At 46.4% G+C, this 17,737-nt stretch overlaps 5 protein-coding genes across 5 annotated transcripts; 2 read left to right on the top strand and 3 right to left on the bottom strand.

Moving 5' to 3' along the window:
* Positions 1-361: 361 nt before the first annotated feature.
* On the top strand, positions 362-2,626 carry N7459_004037 (Zn(II)2Cys6 transcription factor domain-containing protein; the record flags this gene model as incomplete). The annotated part of the gene is made up of 5 exons (XM_056943221.1): positions 362-582; positions 761-1,162; positions 1,228-1,638; positions 1,690-1,919; positions 1,977-2,626. 5 exons carry the CDS (start codon positions 362-364, stop codon positions 2,624-2,626), a joined length of 1,914 nt encoding a protein of 637 aa, XP_056800104.1.
* A 400-nt stretch (positions 2,627-3,026) lies between these two features.
* Positions 3,027-5,031, bottom strand: N7459_004038 (alpha-amylase; the record flags this gene model as incomplete). Its single annotated transcript, XM_056943222.1, has 9 exons — positions 3,027-3,308; positions 3,385-3,625; positions 3,695-3,841; positions 3,894-4,056; positions 4,121-4,349; positions 4,405-4,513; positions 4,565-4,680; positions 4,735-4,773; positions 4,828-5,031. Coding segments are annotated over 9 exons (1,530 nt in total), but the record flags the coding sequence as incomplete, so codon positions are not given.
* A 1,376-nt stretch (positions 5,032-6,407) lies between these two features.
* On the bottom strand, positions 6,408-7,425 carry N7459_004039 (HNH endonuclease signature motif containing protein; the record flags this gene model as incomplete). Its single annotated transcript, XM_056943223.1, has 3 exons — positions 6,408-6,692; positions 6,752-7,101; positions 7,155-7,425. The coding sequence occupies 3 exons, from the start codon at positions 7,423-7,425 to the stop codon at positions 6,408-6,410; spliced, it is 906 nt and encodes a 301-aa protein (XP_056800106.1).
* A 1,672-nt stretch (positions 7,426-9,097) lies between these two features.
* Positions 9,098-9,940, bottom strand: N7459_004040 (uncharacterized protein; the record flags this gene model as incomplete). Its single annotated transcript, XM_056943224.1, has 3 exons — positions 9,098-9,596; positions 9,642-9,835; positions 9,902-9,940. 3 exons carry the CDS (start codon positions 9,938-9,940, stop codon positions 9,098-9,100), a joined length of 732 nt encoding a protein of 243 aa, XP_056800107.1.
* Positions 9,941-10,269: 329 nt separating this feature from the next.
* N7459_004041 (putative C6 transcription factor (AmyR)) lies at positions 10,270-12,182 on the top strand (the record flags this gene model as incomplete). The annotated part of the gene is made up of 3 exons (XM_056943225.1): positions 10,270-11,228; positions 11,278-11,728; positions 11,784-12,182. 3 exons carry the CDS (start codon positions 10,270-10,272, stop codon positions 12,180-12,182), a joined length of 1,809 nt encoding a protein of 602 aa, XP_056800108.1.
* Positions 12,183-17,737: the final 5,555 nt, after the last annotated feature.

Below are 17,737 nucleotides of genomic sequence, written 5' to 3' on the forward strand. Positions count from 1 at the left end.
CCGTTGTTTCCTTTCTAGAAGCCGCCGATGCGACGGCGCGACGGCGCGATTGGCCGACGCCTTGCGATTACCCCAGGTCCGCCACGCAGTGGAGCACGTACCTGCGCACCTGGCGAAATCGATATCGTCAGTCCTCCGCGGCCTGTCGCAATTGGCTGCCGTCCTCTGGGCTGCTATCTGTTATAAGCCTTAAGCGTCGCTCTCCCCACCCGGGCATCAATGATCTTCGCACTGCTGAACACTTGGCTTCCGTAGGGTCCAGTTGCTGATCCTCTCAAAGGACCCTCTTTATCCGCCTCGCCTGCTCCCAGTTGATCCCATTTATAGATGGTCGGCTGGAGCTGTGAAGCCGCTCAACGCCATGACGCGAACCGAGCCCTCACATAGTGCTGCGTCCTCGTGGGAGACCAAGAGCATCGCCGCCACGGACGATGGCCATCGGATGGACGTCGTCGGCCACGATGCTCGCCCGAGAGGCCGCATCCGCCGCTCCATGACGGCGTGCAATACCTGCCGCAAGCTCAAGACGCGCTGCGATTTGGATCCGCGCGGCCATGCGTGCCGCCGCTGTCTATCATTGAGGTGGGTGATTACTGTTCCCCTTCGTCTCCTTGCACTCGCAGATTGCGTGATCTTGCTCCCGCTGGGCCGAGATCCGGCCCTTACTCCATGCGGAATTCATCAGGACTATCCAAGGAATCCCCGATCTGCCTGCCACTTACGTTGCGAAGTGTTTCCCAAGCTGACAGTCGTCTGGAAGACTTGAATGCGAGCTGCCGGAAACCCCCGAGCGCTTCCAGGACAATGCCTCGACCTGGTCGGACGCCAATGCCGCTATTCCGTCGATCGAGGAGCGCCTGGTATCGCTGGAGCGCGGCATGGGCGAGATGATCCATTTGATGCGACAGATGGTCCATCACTCCCCCAACGCGCCTGGGAGCCCCAACTTCCTGGTCGGGAGGAGTAACAGCATCGACGAGGCCGCCTCGCATGACAGCGGGCTAGGCCCGTCGTTCGCATTGAAACCAGCCCAGTTCATTCGGGATCTGCAAATTGAATGCTTCGGCGACAGAGATCAGTTCTCGACCGAGGCGGATATAATGGGCGATGTGGTCTCGCAGGGCATCGTAGATGCCAAGTTATCATTGAAACTGATTGAATTGTACGCGCCGGACCATGTCCTTCGGTGGTCATGTTACTGTTGCTGATGAAGTGAAATGCTCGCAGATTCGTGGACTACTTCAGCCAGTGGGTCTCAATAGATCATTCGTCGACGATTCAACGAACCGATACGCTCCTCTTCAATACTGCCTGCCTCCTCGCTTCTCGATATTTACCCGGCATGCCCTCAAATACAATTCACGATATCTCACTCCAAGTGCAACACGATGTTACGAAGACCCTGTGGAGGAAGTCTCCCTTGACAAACGACTTGCTCCAGGCCCTCGCGCTGCTCTGTCTCTATCCCACGTGCGGTCACAGGGAAGGATTCATGGATGGCTGGTTGTTGAGCGGGATCTCGATTAACCAGGCCTTAATTTCCTTCCGATTTCTCCACGCCCCTATCAAAAGTGTCATTACCGATGAAATGCTTTCCCAGATGCGTCTCTGGAACATATTCTGCCTTACTCATCTACAGTACGTTCTGTTGTGACTGTCTGCTTGATCTGCGATTGACCGGAAGCATAGTTCTGCGCTCGGCTATGGCCGCACTGTCAATATACAGCCCCATTACCTCGATCAATGCCCTCGCATCTTGGACCACCCACGAGCCACATCGGAAGATGGCCGGATCGTGGCGGAGATCCAGCTCTACCGGATTGCTCTGAAGCTCCAAAATAGCCCTCAACGGCTTCGGTGCGCCGAGATCGAATACGAGGAGATCGAGAGATGGAAAATGGAATGGGCGCATCTCCTCGGTACGTCTCTACTGTTCCCTCCCTCATCCGAACCTTTTGTTTCTGACTATCCCCCAGCCAACGAGGGCCAATCCTCTCTCGAACTCAGCATCTGGTTCTGCCAGCTCCTCCTGCACCGCACCGCGGCGCGCATCGTGCCCGACTCCGACCGACTCCTCCCGGACATCTGCAGTCATGCCCGCCTGATCATCACTCGATCCCTGCAGACCCGCTTCTCGGCGGCCCCGGGGCTGATCGACCACGTCTACTACATCCTCGGCTACGCCGCCCTGACGCTCTGCGACTACAATCCTTCCGACCCACTCATCGACCAGGTGCGAGCCTTTCTGCTCCACCTCTCGCCCAACAGCGACCACCTCGCCTACCGCATCGCCTACATCGTCGGCGAAGTGCAGCGCCGCTACTCCGAGGCCGCCTCCGCCGAACAGGCCTCGCCAACCGCCGCCGCGGCTCTAAAGAGCGCCCTGTTCGCAGCGCCGCACCCGTCGCGCCCCGAGAACCTCGATCTGTCGCAGCTCATGCCCGGCGGCGCCATGGACTCGCTCGTCGATGGCTACGGCTGCTTCGAGCAGTTGATGCCGGGCTACGTGCAGGCCCAACCGCCCTTTTCCGCGCCGGCCATGTTCCAGCAGCATTCCGCGCCCGTGGGCCCTATTGGCGGGGCTATGCCAGTGAGCCTTGTCCCGCGGGCGCTTCACGACTTGTAAGGTGGCCGCGATGGTATTGGCGTTGGGGGTTTGTGGGGGTGGTTCTACCGATGAGGGGGAAGGAATATATGGATTTGGTTCGTTTTGGTTTGGCCTGGTTCGATTCACGTTTATAATTTTCCGATTTTACATGAGGAACGCCGTCTTGCGGAATGGGTTAATGCTGCAGTGCAGTCAAAATATATTTCACGTTGCCTTCCAGTTGGACAGTCCTCTTTTGAGTAGCTCGTATGATGTCTAGAGTCGGTGAAATGTGAAGTCAAATATAATAGGTAGTTAAAACAGGAGCGAGAATATATAAATCGCGAGAAAGCGAGTGAAAGGTCGAGGCGAGAGCTGGGAAAAGAGCACAGCTCGCACAAGATCCGAGTCACCCAAACAACCACCTTGGAACCAGGATCTACGAACAAAGCCCCGATCCCTGCAGCGCCGAGCTCGGATACAAAATCCGCGGCGCCCCGCTCGCCATGGGCACGGCGACATGCCCACTGCCATTGACAGTGATGTTCGTGCAGGTAATCACCTCCGTCACGACGGCGCCGGCGTCAAAGCCCGTGTTCGGCAGGAAGAGCGTGTACTGGCTCCCGCCTGCGCCGAGATTCGACACGACGGTGATGGTCTGCTTGCCGGCGTAGCCCTTGCGCATGGCCAGAGTTGTTTGGTCTTGGTAGATGGGGAAGTTCTGTTGCTGTCAGATACAGATCCAGCCGACAGGAACAGGAAAGGGAAAAAGGGGGGATGGTCTGGCTGGGACGTACCTTGTACGTGATGTACTTCTCGTCTTGGAAAATGGCGTGGTTGCGGACGGCGTTGGCCTTGGCGATGAGCTTGTAGAGCGCGCTGTCGGTGTTGTAGCCGGAGAGCCAGACGGCTTCGCGGTTGTAGGGGTCGTTGGCGCCGTTGTAGTGCTGCTCCTGGCCGGCGTAGATGATGGGGATGCCGTCGGACATGATGGTGAAGGCGGCGGCGTTTTTGGCGAGGGACATGTCGTCGGTGTAGCTGTTGCAGTCAGTACGGGCTTGGGGACTTGATGGAAGAAAAGGAACACGAAAGGATGCTGGGACGTACGAGGCAAAGCGAGGGTTGTCGTGGTTCTCGACAAAGGTGCCGAGGAGGGTCGAGTCGGGGCATCTTGTTTTCACGGTGTTGATCATGTTGTATAGATCGCTGATGCTTCCGCTGGTGGATTTGAAGGCGCGCAGGAGCGGGAAGTACCTGATTTGTGTTAGTTGGGTTCTTTGACGGGGATATCGTGCGTCGCGATTACATTGGGTAGTTGAGGACGCCGTCCAGGTCGTCCTGGTAAGGGCAGGCGATGCCCACGTCTCCGTTGAAGACTTCGCCGATGCAGTAGACACCGGCGGCTTTGTTGTAGTCTGCCCAGAAGCTCTTCTGGACTTCGAAGACGCTGTCGATACGCAGACCGTCGACTGTGAGGTGTTAGAATACGGGCGAACAGATCATCGTGCGCAGATTGGAGGATGGGTGACTGACTAGAGTAGTTGGATACCAGGGACTCGACCCAGTTGTACCAGATGTGCTGGACGGCCTCCAATTCGGTGTTCAGATCGGGCAGTGACACCGTCGTGTCCCCCATCCAGCACTTCTCTGCGTTGGCCTCGTTGCTGTAGTCGGTGATTTCACAGTAGGAGTGGAAGTAATCCTGGGCGTTGAAAGGGTTGAAGACACTGTAGTCGACCTTGTCGCCAGCACCAGCATAGCCCTGTGTGGATGGATTAGCAGCGATATCTGCAGGAGATGCGAATGATGCAACATACCATGTGGTTAGCCACGACATCGACCATGAGGTACATTCCGCGATCGTGCAGCGCGGAGGCCAGGTTCTTCAGATCGTCGGCGGTACCGAAGTTGGAGTTGAGGGAATAACTGGAATTTGGTCAGCTATCTCCAATCGACAGCCTCTCTGAACGCACGTACATGTCTTGCTGCCAATAGCCGTGGTAGGCTTCGCCATCGGAAGTTTTCTGTGGCAGCTGCTCAGTGACGGGGCTGATCCAGATGGCCGTGAATCCCATCCCCTGGATATAATCCAGCTACAATCGCGATTAGCACAATTCCTAGAACCAAGCTCAATCCCACTGATTTACCTTGTCAATGATACCCTGCCAGGTGCCGCCACAGTACAACTGAGAATAAGTGAGCTGGGTGTTGTTGATTCAGCGCGCGTGCATTGAGCATACCCCATATTTAGCATCGCAGGTAGCAGTCGTCGAGCCATCCGTTCTCGCGAATCGATCAGTGAGCATGAAATAGATCGACTGCGAGCGCCATTCCGCCGGGGTCGCGGCAATGGCCGAGCTGATCAGACTGGCGAGCCCAGCAAGACGTCCCAGATGCATGGTGTGATGTCTGGGCGTTGGTATTGAGGCAAACAGGTTGAAGAGAGCTTCCGAAAGTCAGAGCAGAACGTCTACTATAAATGCAAAGTCGAAATAAACTATCCAGCCCCAGGGTAATCCTTCTGCGATCGGATATTAGAGCTCGACGGCAAGCCCACCAACTTTATACCCGAACCCGGAAATGGAAAGAGTACCACATAAACAGATCGACGTGAATCTCCTTCGAATGTCCGTCCTCGGTCGCAGCAGAACTTGAAATTTGCAATGGATTGGACGAGGAGAGATCCGTCACGACAGAGTCACAGCAGATGAGGTCCCCGACTTGCAGGGTGTCAATCGCTAGGCTTAACTGGCTGGACGAGAAGGCAGATCGCTGCCACAGGCTACCCTTGCAACCACACTCTAGCGTTTCCATCCTCTTGTGCGCTGCCTCTGCGGGCCAGTTCGCCATTCCGGAGCGAGACGGGCCCCGATGGCCGCTAGGGACTGCGGGGGCTGTGATGCCTGCAAGTAGAATCCTAGTTGAGAGGATCAATCAGAGGGACAGGGAGCAATCGGCGTTCACAATGCGCCAGACTGGAGATTCCAGGGTCGCCATGGGGTTGCAAAGGGGGCTGAATGCGAGGTGATTGGCTTGGTTGGGGGCTGTTGTCGATCGCTCTGGCGTCGGTGTTTGAGGAGCCACGAACAAGAGCTCGATTGGTAGCGCCTGTTATTAGGCTGGCGTGGTTGAGATTGTTTTGATTAATTGTGGCCCTCTTGCTTGTACATATCGGCCATTGCAGTGGGTCTTCGGGAATAAACTCACGAGGCTGGAGGATCTAGTTTCGACTGAAAAGGCTAGAACTGCGTCTAAGGACGATGAGAGTGTATGGATTGGGATTTTGACGGACACGCGGCTCGAGGTCATGTCCTCGTCCGACATTGTCTTGATGGATATCGGGATGTATGGATGTTGTGGCGGATTGAAAATGGGACCGACATACGAAGATGATGTGCCAAGACTGGCGCTCCTTCTGGCCAAGCACTCAAAGTATTCTTGGTTAGTACAATTCTCATCACTCATTTCTCATGCTTGACATCATTGCTCGTAGACCACGAACACACAACCATAGCTACTGCCTAGTCATTGTCGTGGTGATCGCTGTAGCTGTATGGGCGAACTCCTCAAGCCAGGAGTCCCATTCTATGAGTAAATGTAGAATTGACGCCGTTTAGACTTGATACGCATCAATGACCGTCTCTCTCTTTGAAGAGAAAATGATTCAGAATATGGGTAGAAACTCCAGTAACAGTCGGGGGTATCAATACATAGTGCTTCATGCAAAAACGCCATCAAATAAAAATCCCATCCTTCGTCTCTCATTGCCTCTTTATTGTCTTCAGTCCTCCTGACAACATCACTAAACCACGTCCTGACATTATTCCCATCCGCATAGTCTGGACGAAAGTTCCATTTCGAACCGCTCGACCGGAAACGGCCCCTCACGTATCTCCTTAAGCATGTCCGAGCCAGATGGGAAGTCATGTTCAAACGAAGGCTCTCCAGCGCCTCTCATGTTTGCGAGAATGCTCTGTCTGAAGTGCCAGCGAAGGAGGTAGTCTGAGACGCGATTTGGGTCGGCGGGGTTTCGACACACAGGGTCAAGGGTTCTTCCATCAACCCCAAAGACGTCGGGAATAAAGGAAGTGATCTTGTAGTCCTCCTATAGATAAATTAGCAAAGCATCCGTTGTATACTTCCATCTTAGGTTAAATCACTAACATCTGGATTCACCGAAATTGAGTAATCGTTAAATAATTGATGTATATGTGACTGAAGGAGAAACCCATTCTGGATAGAGTGGATGGGTGCAGAATGGTTCCCCGAGTCTGTATTAGTGATCCATCGGTTGAAATTGTGTTCAACCCAAAAGCTTTCCTTCTCAAGAGGGAATATGTGGGAGGCCTCCCAGCCTGCCCATTTCTTCAGATGAGCGCGAGGGTTAACGATCCCAGTGAAGACACACTTTCCATCCCTGGCCCGTATACCGTTCTTGAAACCCACCTCGTGACCACTAACACTGTGGGAAGGGAGTCGGCGCACGAAGGGCTCATCACTGAGTTCAATGGAGTCTATCCAAGTTAGCCGGGGTTTCCCTTCTCATGGCTTTGATCAGAAGACTTACCGCCATCAGAAACATAGATATCGTAATCTCCAGGTGTCAGTGGTTGGCTAGTTCGTGTGATAGTTTGGCCGGACCTCGCCTTGATGGTAAGTGGGCGCGGTATAGCAGGTGGATGCGGTACAATGACCAAGACGATGTTGAGCATGTCGACGAAGTTGGCTTGGGTAACTGAGCCATTTTGAAACAGTCCACCCAGCATGTCACCCGTCGAACCGTCGAAGAAATGTACATTTCGCCCATCATCTGACAGATCTAACTGACCTTCCGACATCGTGGCGAGGAACTGTTTAGAAGAGGAATATAACCAAAGGTGGCAGTTCTCCAGTAGCTTGAGCGGAAAATATATGATCCGTGTACCTCGATGGAAAATTCCCACACTCTTCTAACCTAAATGATGTAGAATTCTCTGGTGTAAAATAGTTAGACAATCCAGGATGGCCATACAGAGCGAAGCCAACTAGGTGAAGCAGAAGCACACAGACGGCCATGAATGGCGCTAGGCTGGGAGCCAGATCAGGCACCCCGCTTGCCATCCTGTAGAATATTGGTTGCCCCCTAGGTTTCGCCTCTTGGGTAGATCAAGCTATCTGATGGCTTCAAAAAAAAAAAAAAAAAAAAAAAGCACACAATGATCCAGAATGTGGTCGGAACGACAATATATCTACCACTTCAGAATCCAATCCTCGTCCCAAGCTCCTTTTGCAAATCCTGGAGATTTCCAACCGCCAAGACATGTGAAGTCTCATTATTATACTGCACACCTCCATAGACGCCTTGTAGTTAGGACACGCTGATTGCGCGTTCACGGCCTGGGGGTCGTCGATATTGGCAACCAGGTTCTGGCTAATATCCGCAGAAACAGGCATGGTAAATTGACTCTTTGCTGAGCTCGCCGATGAACGCGCTGTCAAGGTCGAGCTCGCGGCATAGACGGTTGGCAACAGCTACCCGCCGGCCATAAGGTCCGTAAAACCTATCATCGCAAGTGAGTTCTCTGTCACGAATAGATAGGAGGTCTTGTTTCTGCCTGTTTTCTTCGTCTTACACGACTCGATGCTCACCCTGGGCCCTTCTTATAGTTTGCTATGGAGGCAAACAGCTGCGGTCGCGGTACTGCAGAACCGCTTGCCGCGGACATGATTCACCGATGGCATTCCAAAGACTCTCGGGGGCAACATGAAAGTATCTCCCGTTGAATCCCCGTGGTAGAGAGAATGCGTGATCGGCCATCGAGACATGTACATGGTCAAGGCGATCGCACTCGTACCAGGCACGCCAGATCGCATTCTGGGTGGCTGAATGGCTGAATTCTTTGGCGGGATTGGCAGCGGCGAGAAAGAGGCCCCTGTCCATAGAGCGAGCGGGTCCAAATGATCGAGTCCTGCCAGGTGGAGACGATCGTCAATGACCTTGCTCTTCTTTTAGTGCGATGCTCGCATTGCTTGGGATTGGCGCTGGCAAGGTTCGCCAGGCCCTGGAAGGTTCATCGCATTGAGTACCAGGGAGACCGCGCCGTGATTGGCCCGCAGTCCGATAAATGCCCGATGCCCTCTTTGCTGCCAAATTCTATAAAATGGGCACCTTTGGAAGAGTGGATCGCGGTGATCGGGGTCTGGGGAGAGGGAGAAGGAGAGGTGAGTGGGACGATGAGGGAGAGGATGCAACGGATCTATAGTTGTCAACCGCGGGATGTCGTGCTTGACGGGGGTCTGCCTCACAATGACACCGCGCGGATACCACGGAGTACCCCGGAGCTGAACTCTACCTAAAGAATCTCTATTGGAGATGCCTCCAAGGTTGGAAGGTGGACGATGATAGCTGGAGAATAATAATGGCGGAGCTTGGGCCAGCTAAAACCGGGGAAAGCGGAGCAGCGGACGGATCGGCTTGGGGCCGCACGGTAGTCCGGGCCAGCATTGCCATCGCCGGTGAGTCTTTTCTCTCTAGTGGGAGTTCGAGTGAAATGAAGGGACCCGAGCGATGGCAGTGATGACAGGACGTGCCGTCAGGTTCCAGGCAATCCGAAAAAAAACCGGACTCTGGGGAACCGCGGACTTCGCAAGAACCTCGGGGTATTTCTGGGGAAGCTGGAGGGGCGTAGCGGCCCTCCGGGTCCCACCCGCTATCAACATGGCATTTCTCTCAGTCGGGCTGTCATGGTGGCATGGTGGCATGGTGGCATGGTGGCATGATGGCATGATGGCATGATGGTATGATGAAATCATGAAATGATGGCTGCTGCTCGCCTCGGCTTCCCGAGTGCGTGGATAAGAAATCTCGGCATCAATGTCTCGTAGTAGCGTTGGGACAGCAGAACTGAAGTCGCCAAGGGCCGAGGTGATGGTGATTGGCTCGGCTAGGGTGTCAACTCCCGGGGGGACCACGATGGGCAGTGAAGATTGCGGAGACGCGGGCTCATCGTGGTCTAGCGGCGGCGCGCTACTGCGGCGTGGATAATTAGATCCAGCTCGCTAGTCTAGATAGTACGAAAATCGCGCATCGTCCCCGCGTTGACGATATATGATAGGTGATGTAATTTCGCCGGTCTCGAGCCAACGAGATGTATACACCTGCACCACACGACGTGCGTAGCGCCGAGCTGTCTCCAAGGTTACGACGTCGTCCCTACTTGGTGAGGGGAAGAAATGGCCTTGCTTATGTGCAGCTGGAGTTTTGTGAGTCTGCATTATCGTTAGTAGAATCTTGCATGAGTGGGCTCGGGATGACCGGACAGGGTCGACTATTACCATCGTGGGATTGGGCTGGTTCATACGCTCGTTGATCATCGTCCATCGTGCCCGACGAGGTCAAAGAGTCCACCAGAGGGCCAACGTAGGCGTAGGCGCTAGGCACGAATCGCAATCCAGCATGAGGCTATAGCAGCCACCGTATGCAGGCGTTTTATGGTGCTTGGGCCTTTGCGGGGATTGGATGTTGACCTGCAGGCCCCGCGATTCCCCAGATGCGAGTTGGTGGATTTGTTGGCGGATTGATGTTTGCATTGACTTGTGCTTTTCACTTTCACTTGACTCGGACTGTCACCTCCAACCATGCACTCCCCTACATTACTCTGATCTGTTCTAGACGAGCGCATAGCATCAAAGATCATCGCATCATGGATCTTGCTCCAGAGTCCAAGCCGTTCAAACAAGCATGCGATAATTGTCGCCGGCGCAAGATCAAATGCTCGCGCCAGCTGCCCTGCGATAAGTGTCAACGATTACTTCTCTCCTGCTCCTATAGCGACGTTCTTCGTCGCAAAGGTCCCAAATTCCGAACCCTCTATCCTCTGGCACCAGTCCACCCATTATCTGCGCGCGCCGAGGCAGCACCAGACCAGCTCTATATCCCCCAAGACACCTTTTCAGACCCGTCGGCGTACGGATTCAGTTCGCCCACATCGCCGTCATTTGGCGTCGCTGAGGCGCAGTATGTGTCACACGACTTCTCCGATTCTCTCTCCCAACTCCCACCGCCAGATCTCGTCTCGTCGCCGGACTCCACTGACTCTACGGTGGAATCGGCACACGGCTATGCTCTCCCACACGCACGCCGTCTCTCGCCGCAGATTCTCCTCGCACATGTCAATGTCTACGTGAAATACCTGTTTCCGATCATGCCGGTGGTGCGCGCAGAACAATTACGTCTGGATAGCCACCAACCGGAGCGGATCTCCCCGCGGCGATATGCATTTTTGGCATCCCTGTGCGCGGCAACACACATTCAATTGAAGCTCGACGGGGCTAATCCAGTACCGGATCCCGCTCGACTGCAGAGTCTGGACGGTGGGCATGCCTTGGTCTCTGGCGAGAAGTTGTTATCTGAAGCGGTGCGAGCGCGGCAAGAATGCGACATAGTAGAGGACATTAGCATTGATAATCTCTTGACTTCGTTTTTCTTGTTCGCCTCGTACGGGAACCTGGACCAGCAGAGCCATGCGTGGTTCTATCTGTGCCAGGCCACCTCCATGGCATTCACGCTGGGGTTGCATCGTGAGTCGACATATTCGGAGTTTCCTGTCGAGGAAGCTGAAGAGAGACGCAGGGTGTTCTGGCTGCTCTTCATTACTGAAAGGTGAGATCAGACACGCTTTCCTGTCAACGTTGCTGACTGGATATAACAGAGGCTACGCGCTGCAGCAAGCCAAACCAGTGATGTTGCGTAGCTCCATCCACAAGCCGCAGGTGCTTTGTTCCGAAGACCCCATTCTGGCATTTGGGTTTATCAACCTGATCAACATCTTTGAGAAACTCACCTCCAATCTCTACGACTGGATCTCTGCGGGTGGCGGCGATGGCCTGTTAGAACGGCCGCCTACATCCACCATCCAGTCGAGCCTGTGCAAACCCATCTCGTTGGACGGGGTCCCCGAAATCCAACAGGTTGATATCCTCATCACACAGCAGTGGCTGCAATCCATGATGTGGAAGTTATCCATGAGCCACGCCACACAACCGGGGTCGCGCGATGACGCAGTGCTCCCCTTTCACCTCCCAGTGCTGGTGGGCAAGGCAGTGATGGGCGTTATTGGGACATCCTCACAAGGCGCAATAGACGCCCATGGAATCGGCATGGTAAGCTCCCCCAAGCCACATCCACGAATCCCGTGTACTGATTGAACGAACCCAGGAGCAAAAACTATTCGACATGGGCTCCTCCGTCGCCGATGTCACTCGCTCCGTAGGCTCCAAAGCCATGTCTCGGCTTGCCGAGTCAACAGTCGATCCTCGAGAGCTCCTCTGGGGCATTCTGCACACGCTCTCGCAGATTCGTGGCTCGCCATCATACCTCTTCCCGGATCTGTTGGAGCACTGCAAGACAGTCCTCGGAATGGACTGTACCATCACAATGGGAAATTTATTGCCAACACTTGGTGCTGCCACGCCGGATCAGTGGAATTCCTGGGCTGACGAACAGGGGTGGGATTGGCTCGCGGCTGCGCAGGAACCGCATGAGATCCGCGAGATGGAGGGTGACCAGGGTGAGTCGGTGCCTCATATTTCTAAAATCTCTCAGGGGCAGATCTAGGGCTTGAAGACTGTCTCATGCGGTGATAATGATCATTTGCGTTTTGATTTCTTTCTGATCGATGATACCATATGGAGTTATATAGATCGAACTGTGTATGCGGCGACGTACATAGACTAGATCTTATTATCTACTATATCCTAAGTTTATTATCTAATAAATCTTATTTTATAGCCTAATAGGTTAGATTATATATTATTCTAAAATCTATTCTATTATAAATAAATATAGCTATCTTGCTAGGACTAGGACTGGTCCACCCTAGCCTAACGATGCGCGCTACTTATATCGGTCCCGGGCATGCTAGAACATAGCGTTCTAGCATATTTGGTCTTTTGGCTTGTTTGGTTAGTGCGCCCGGGCACGCGCCGTAACATATCTATATCATCTTCTAGGTTTAAATATATCACTTATAGAGAGTACTCTATCCTATAGTTATCTTATAGTCTCTGACTCCATCAATCTTAAGGTTCGGTCTCAGAAGTCTGAGTCTACGGATTCCGCTCATGATTTTCCATCGATTCCTTTGCAGATAATCTTATACAAACCCCAAAGCCAAAAGATATGATACACAGAAGAGTTAAAGCCCCATAATCGAGCTCATTATGGAGCAAAGCGAAGCATACTATATCTCTGGAAAAGTGCTGGATACGTCTAATTTTCGCGCTAAAAAGGCTTCCGCCCCCTGATCAGCCGGATATAGGGCGATGCATTCAGCTTTTCTGCCTAGCACAGTCACATAATATTGTCTGCTGCACGTCTAATTAGCTATTTACACGCAAATCGCTATATTAGGGCTAGGGATTAGCTGTTTACGGTCCTTAGCCCAGAGCTATCGTGTATATAATTAGCCTATAGATAGGTCTCTCTATTTAGTCTTTTTGGCCCCCTTTTCTACCGACAGCCTCATAACAAGTTGCATTTGTGTCGTGGCGGCCGTTTCTGGCCTATATGGGAGTATAGGGCTGACCGGGTGACCGGGTGAACGGGTGACCGGGTGAACGGGTGACCGGGTGTTACGACCCTGGCCCTCGCAGGGACCGCACATATGGTCTCTATGGTCCTGCGTACCGCACACACCCATAGTCTATATGGGCCGCCATACCACGCAGGGACTTACACCCCTGCGCACACCGAGTTGTCGGATTACTTGGACAGTTGGTTGTGGGGCAGGGTGCAGTTGACTAGCCTGATTAGGAAGGGGAATTTCAACTGTCCTGGTCAATAATTACATACTAGTCCAGTTTAGGATGGGCGAGTTTTATATTTCCCATAAATACTGTAGTACCACTCCCGTTCAACATCAACACAAAGGTTATCTTCAATATAAGGATAAAGGTAAGATATCTAGGAGACGTCTAGTAGATATCTGATTATTTATCTTTATTAATCACTTATATTTCTCTTTTTTAACAGAGCAGACTAAATATAGGGCTATTAAAAAGAAATAACTTTAGTTAAAGGAGTTAGAGCTAGAGAAGAAAATATTAAAAGCTTAAAAAAAATAAATAGACTTAAATAACAATAAATATCTCTTACTTATATTATATATTTATATATATTCTAGATATATATATATATATATATATATATATTATAGTCTTTATTTAACTTTTAGTTTAATATCTCTTAAATATCTACTAAATATCTACTAAATATCTACTAAATATCTACTAGATATCTATTAGATATCTATAGCTTAGATTTATATAAAATAATATTTATTAATTTAAAATTCTAATCTAAAATTAAATATAGTATATAGAAGGCTAGTTTAGCTATATAATTAATACTCTTTTAGGGGTTTTATAGTTTTTCTTATTTTTTAGGGGGTTTTTGATTTTTTTTACAGTGATCTAGCAGAGGAAGGAGGGATGTTTAGGAGACGTCTAGTAGAGGAATAAAAAGGAAGGTAAGTTAGAAAACTAGTGGTATTTATAGCAGGGGACAGCTCGCTTAAGTCACACCAACCCGATCAGGTTAGTATATAGGTCGACTGCCCCCTGCCCCACCCGCAACTGTCCTCCTGATCTGACGCCTGGCGCACACCCAGATAGCACGCTAGCGATTAGTTTACACTCAGAATCGAGTCATTGGTTTCTTCACTCTAATCCTTTTTACCATATCCTAGGACTGCCTCGCAGAGCCAGTCCTAACATTCTAATCACTTTAAATCTACCAGATTGGACTATTAAAACCCCTTATAATATCCTGTATCACTCGCAGTAGCTCGCGTCTTCTAGGAGAGGATCTCGCAGGAGAAGGCCAGCTAAAAGTAATAGGAGAAGGCCAGTAGGAAGCTATTCTATCGCGATCTATTATAGCTATTAATCTACTAGAGAATTATCCTTTATAGGCACCTAATCCTCTATAAGACTTAGAAATAGTTATACTAGCTACCTTTAAATAGTAAGATAATATAGTAGATATACTATATAATACTGAATAAGAGGAATAAAGGAAGTAGTATAATCTATAGTTAAAGAGGAATAAAATATTAAAGTAGCTCTTTATAGCTAAAAATAAAGAGGCTAAATTTATAGTATAACTCTATAAATAAAAGCTTACTAATAAAGCTATAAAGGAGTAAAATTAGTTAGATAAAAATAGGACTATTACTATAAATATAGTTTTTACCTTAGCTATCTTATAGATATTTTAAAGGCTATTATTTAAATCTATAAATAATCTATTAATAGTGCTATTAATAGTATAGTATTAGGGGCCTTTATTATTTTTTAGTAGATTTAAAAATAATCTAGTTAATAAATAAGCTTATATAAGAGAGCTATATAGCCTTTTAGATATACTAATCTTTATAGGAAAATCTACTAAAAAGTAGGATACTCTAAAAATAAAGCTAAATTTTTTCTTTAATTAGTATTTTAAATAGTTCTATTTAGAGTAAAAAAAGGTCGTTAAAGCTACTAAATTTTTTTAAATAATATTATAATTAAATAGTTAGATTACTATTAGATTAATTTATAAAAAGAAGTCTTTTAAAGTATTTTTGAGATATAAGCTTTTACCTAAATAGCTAACCTTATATAGTTATAAAAAAATACTAAATAAAATTAATAATATACTATTTAAAATTAAAATAAGAATATTTATATATATATATAGTATCTTATTATAATCTATAATTAGCTATAAACTATATTTTTAGAATAGAAGTATATTAATTATTTAAAGACTAAAATAGTTAATAAGATTAAATTAAAAGTATACTACTAAAGAAATCTATATAATTATATTTAAGATAATTAGGTTATTTATCTAATATATATAAAGGATAGTATACTTTTATATACTATAAAGTTTAGATTTAAATATTACTAGAGAGTACTAGATAAAAGTACTAGTTTAAATATTAATTTAAAGAAACTATATAGATATAATTAAAGATCTATTAATATTTAAAATAGTAATAAAAAAAGGCTTTTTAAAGATTTATAGGATAAAAAATATAAATATATATCTAAAATACTAAGATAGCAGTATATTAAAAATAACTTTTACTATATTTATAAAGAGGTTAATTATCTTAGTAGGGACTATTTAAAGAGCTAAAAGAATTAGTAAGATTAGCTAAAAAAATAGAGAATCTAGTGCTATATACTATAGTAGTATTAGGTTTTTTAAAGAAAAGCTTATAAAAAAGCTCTTTTTATATATTAATCTATAGTATATTTATAGTAGATATTTATAAGATATACTAATTTAGATTACTAAGATACTAATTAATAGTAGAGTTATATAAATCTTTATTAGTTAATATTAGATAAAAATAAATTTAAAAGATATAACTATAAAATCTTATCTAGTTAAAGTGATTAATAGGTATAAGATTTACTTATATAGTTAAAAAGAAGTGGCTTTAAGATTAGTAAATAGCTAAAGAAAGTGTAGTATTACTAAGATCTTCTATAAAGTAGTTAATATAACTAAATATAATATTATTTTAAGATATAACTAGTTTTAAGTGGTTAATTTAGATATTAACTAGATAGTTAGTAAATAGTTATACTATTAAAATATACTAATTAAGATTAAAATAGTATTGCTAAAAGCTTTTAAATAAGAATTATTGCTAAGAATAGTGTTTTATATCCTTTATATAACTTTATATAGGTTAAAAGATAAAAAAAGATCTATTATAAAAGCCTATCTTATAATAGTAAAGATAAAATATCTTATATATATAGAATATATTAACTTTATAGATATTACTAATAAAAGGTAAGCTATCTTATTACTAGAGTATACTATATATAATTATATTATTAAATTAGAATTAAAGAAAAAACCTCTATTTAAACTAATATATCTTTTATCTAATATAGAATTAAAAGTTTTTTATATATATATTAATAAGAATTTTAAAAGAGATTAGATTTAATCTTTAAAAAGTTTTATAGATATATTAATTCTCTTTATATTTAAAAAAGATAGAAAGCTTATGTGGTCTCAGGACCCCTATTAATATATAAGCTGCGGCAGGATGAAACCATTCAGATGGTTTCATTCCTGGACCTTTTAGTCTATAGGAATAGTGGTTATCCATAGCACTGTGTTTTCTCATTTAAAAGCATCTAACTCAGAATTTAGGGGTTATACGTTCGAATCCTAGTGTATACTTCAGGGATTTTACCGACCACACCTATTATATAATTATGCTGCTGGATTAATTATCTAATAGATTTCCTTATCTAGGTGATGTTTGATCTTAGATAAGGATTTACCCTAATACCCTGAGCAAGCTGCCGCTTGGTGGTTATATATATTAATAAGTATAATCCTCTGGAAGACCCTAAGTGGGCCTAGCGAACGATTCCTAGGCAAGGTTAACTGGTTCCGGCCCTAGGCCCTAAGGAGGCCTTAAAAACCAGGCAGTAAGCTTGAGGACAAGCTTGATTCTTAGTGGGGGAGGATGTGGTCTCAGGACCCCTATTAATATATAAGCTGTGGCAGGATGAAACCATTCAGATGGTTTCATTCCTGGACCTTTTAGTCTATAGGAATAGTGGTTATCTGCAGCACCGCGTTTTCTCACTTAGATTATATATAGACTATTATAGTTTTAATATAATTATAATTAAAAACTGGTATTTACTATTATTAATTATAGAGTCTTTTTTATAGTTAATAGATATATTTATTTATATTAAATTAGATCTATATAATATATATTATAGGATCTAAATTAAGAAAAGTAATAAATAGAAAACTATATTTAGAATATATTATAGTCACTTTAAATATTATATAATATCTTTTAAATTAATAAATATATCTATAATCTTCTAGTTATATATTAATAAGGCCTTAGTAGGCTTAGTTAATATTTTTCTAGTTATATATTTTAATAATATCTTAATCTTTTTGAAAGATAAAAAAAACTATATTAAGTATATTTAGATAGTACTAAAAAGGCTTTATTAGTTTAAGCTCTATATTAAACCTTTAAAATATATATTTTATACTAAATAGATTAAATTCCTAGGATTTATTATCTTATATAATAGTATTACTATAGATTTAGCTTAGATAGA

The sequence above is a fragment of the Penicillium hispanicum genome (genome assembly GCF_028827665.1).
Source record: "Penicillium hispanicum strain IBT 35686 chromosome Unknown utg000004l_segment0_segment0, whole genome shotgun sequence".
Lineage (NCBI taxonomy): Eukaryota > Fungi > Ascomycota > Eurotiomycetes > Eurotiales > Aspergillaceae > Penicillium > Penicillium hispanicum.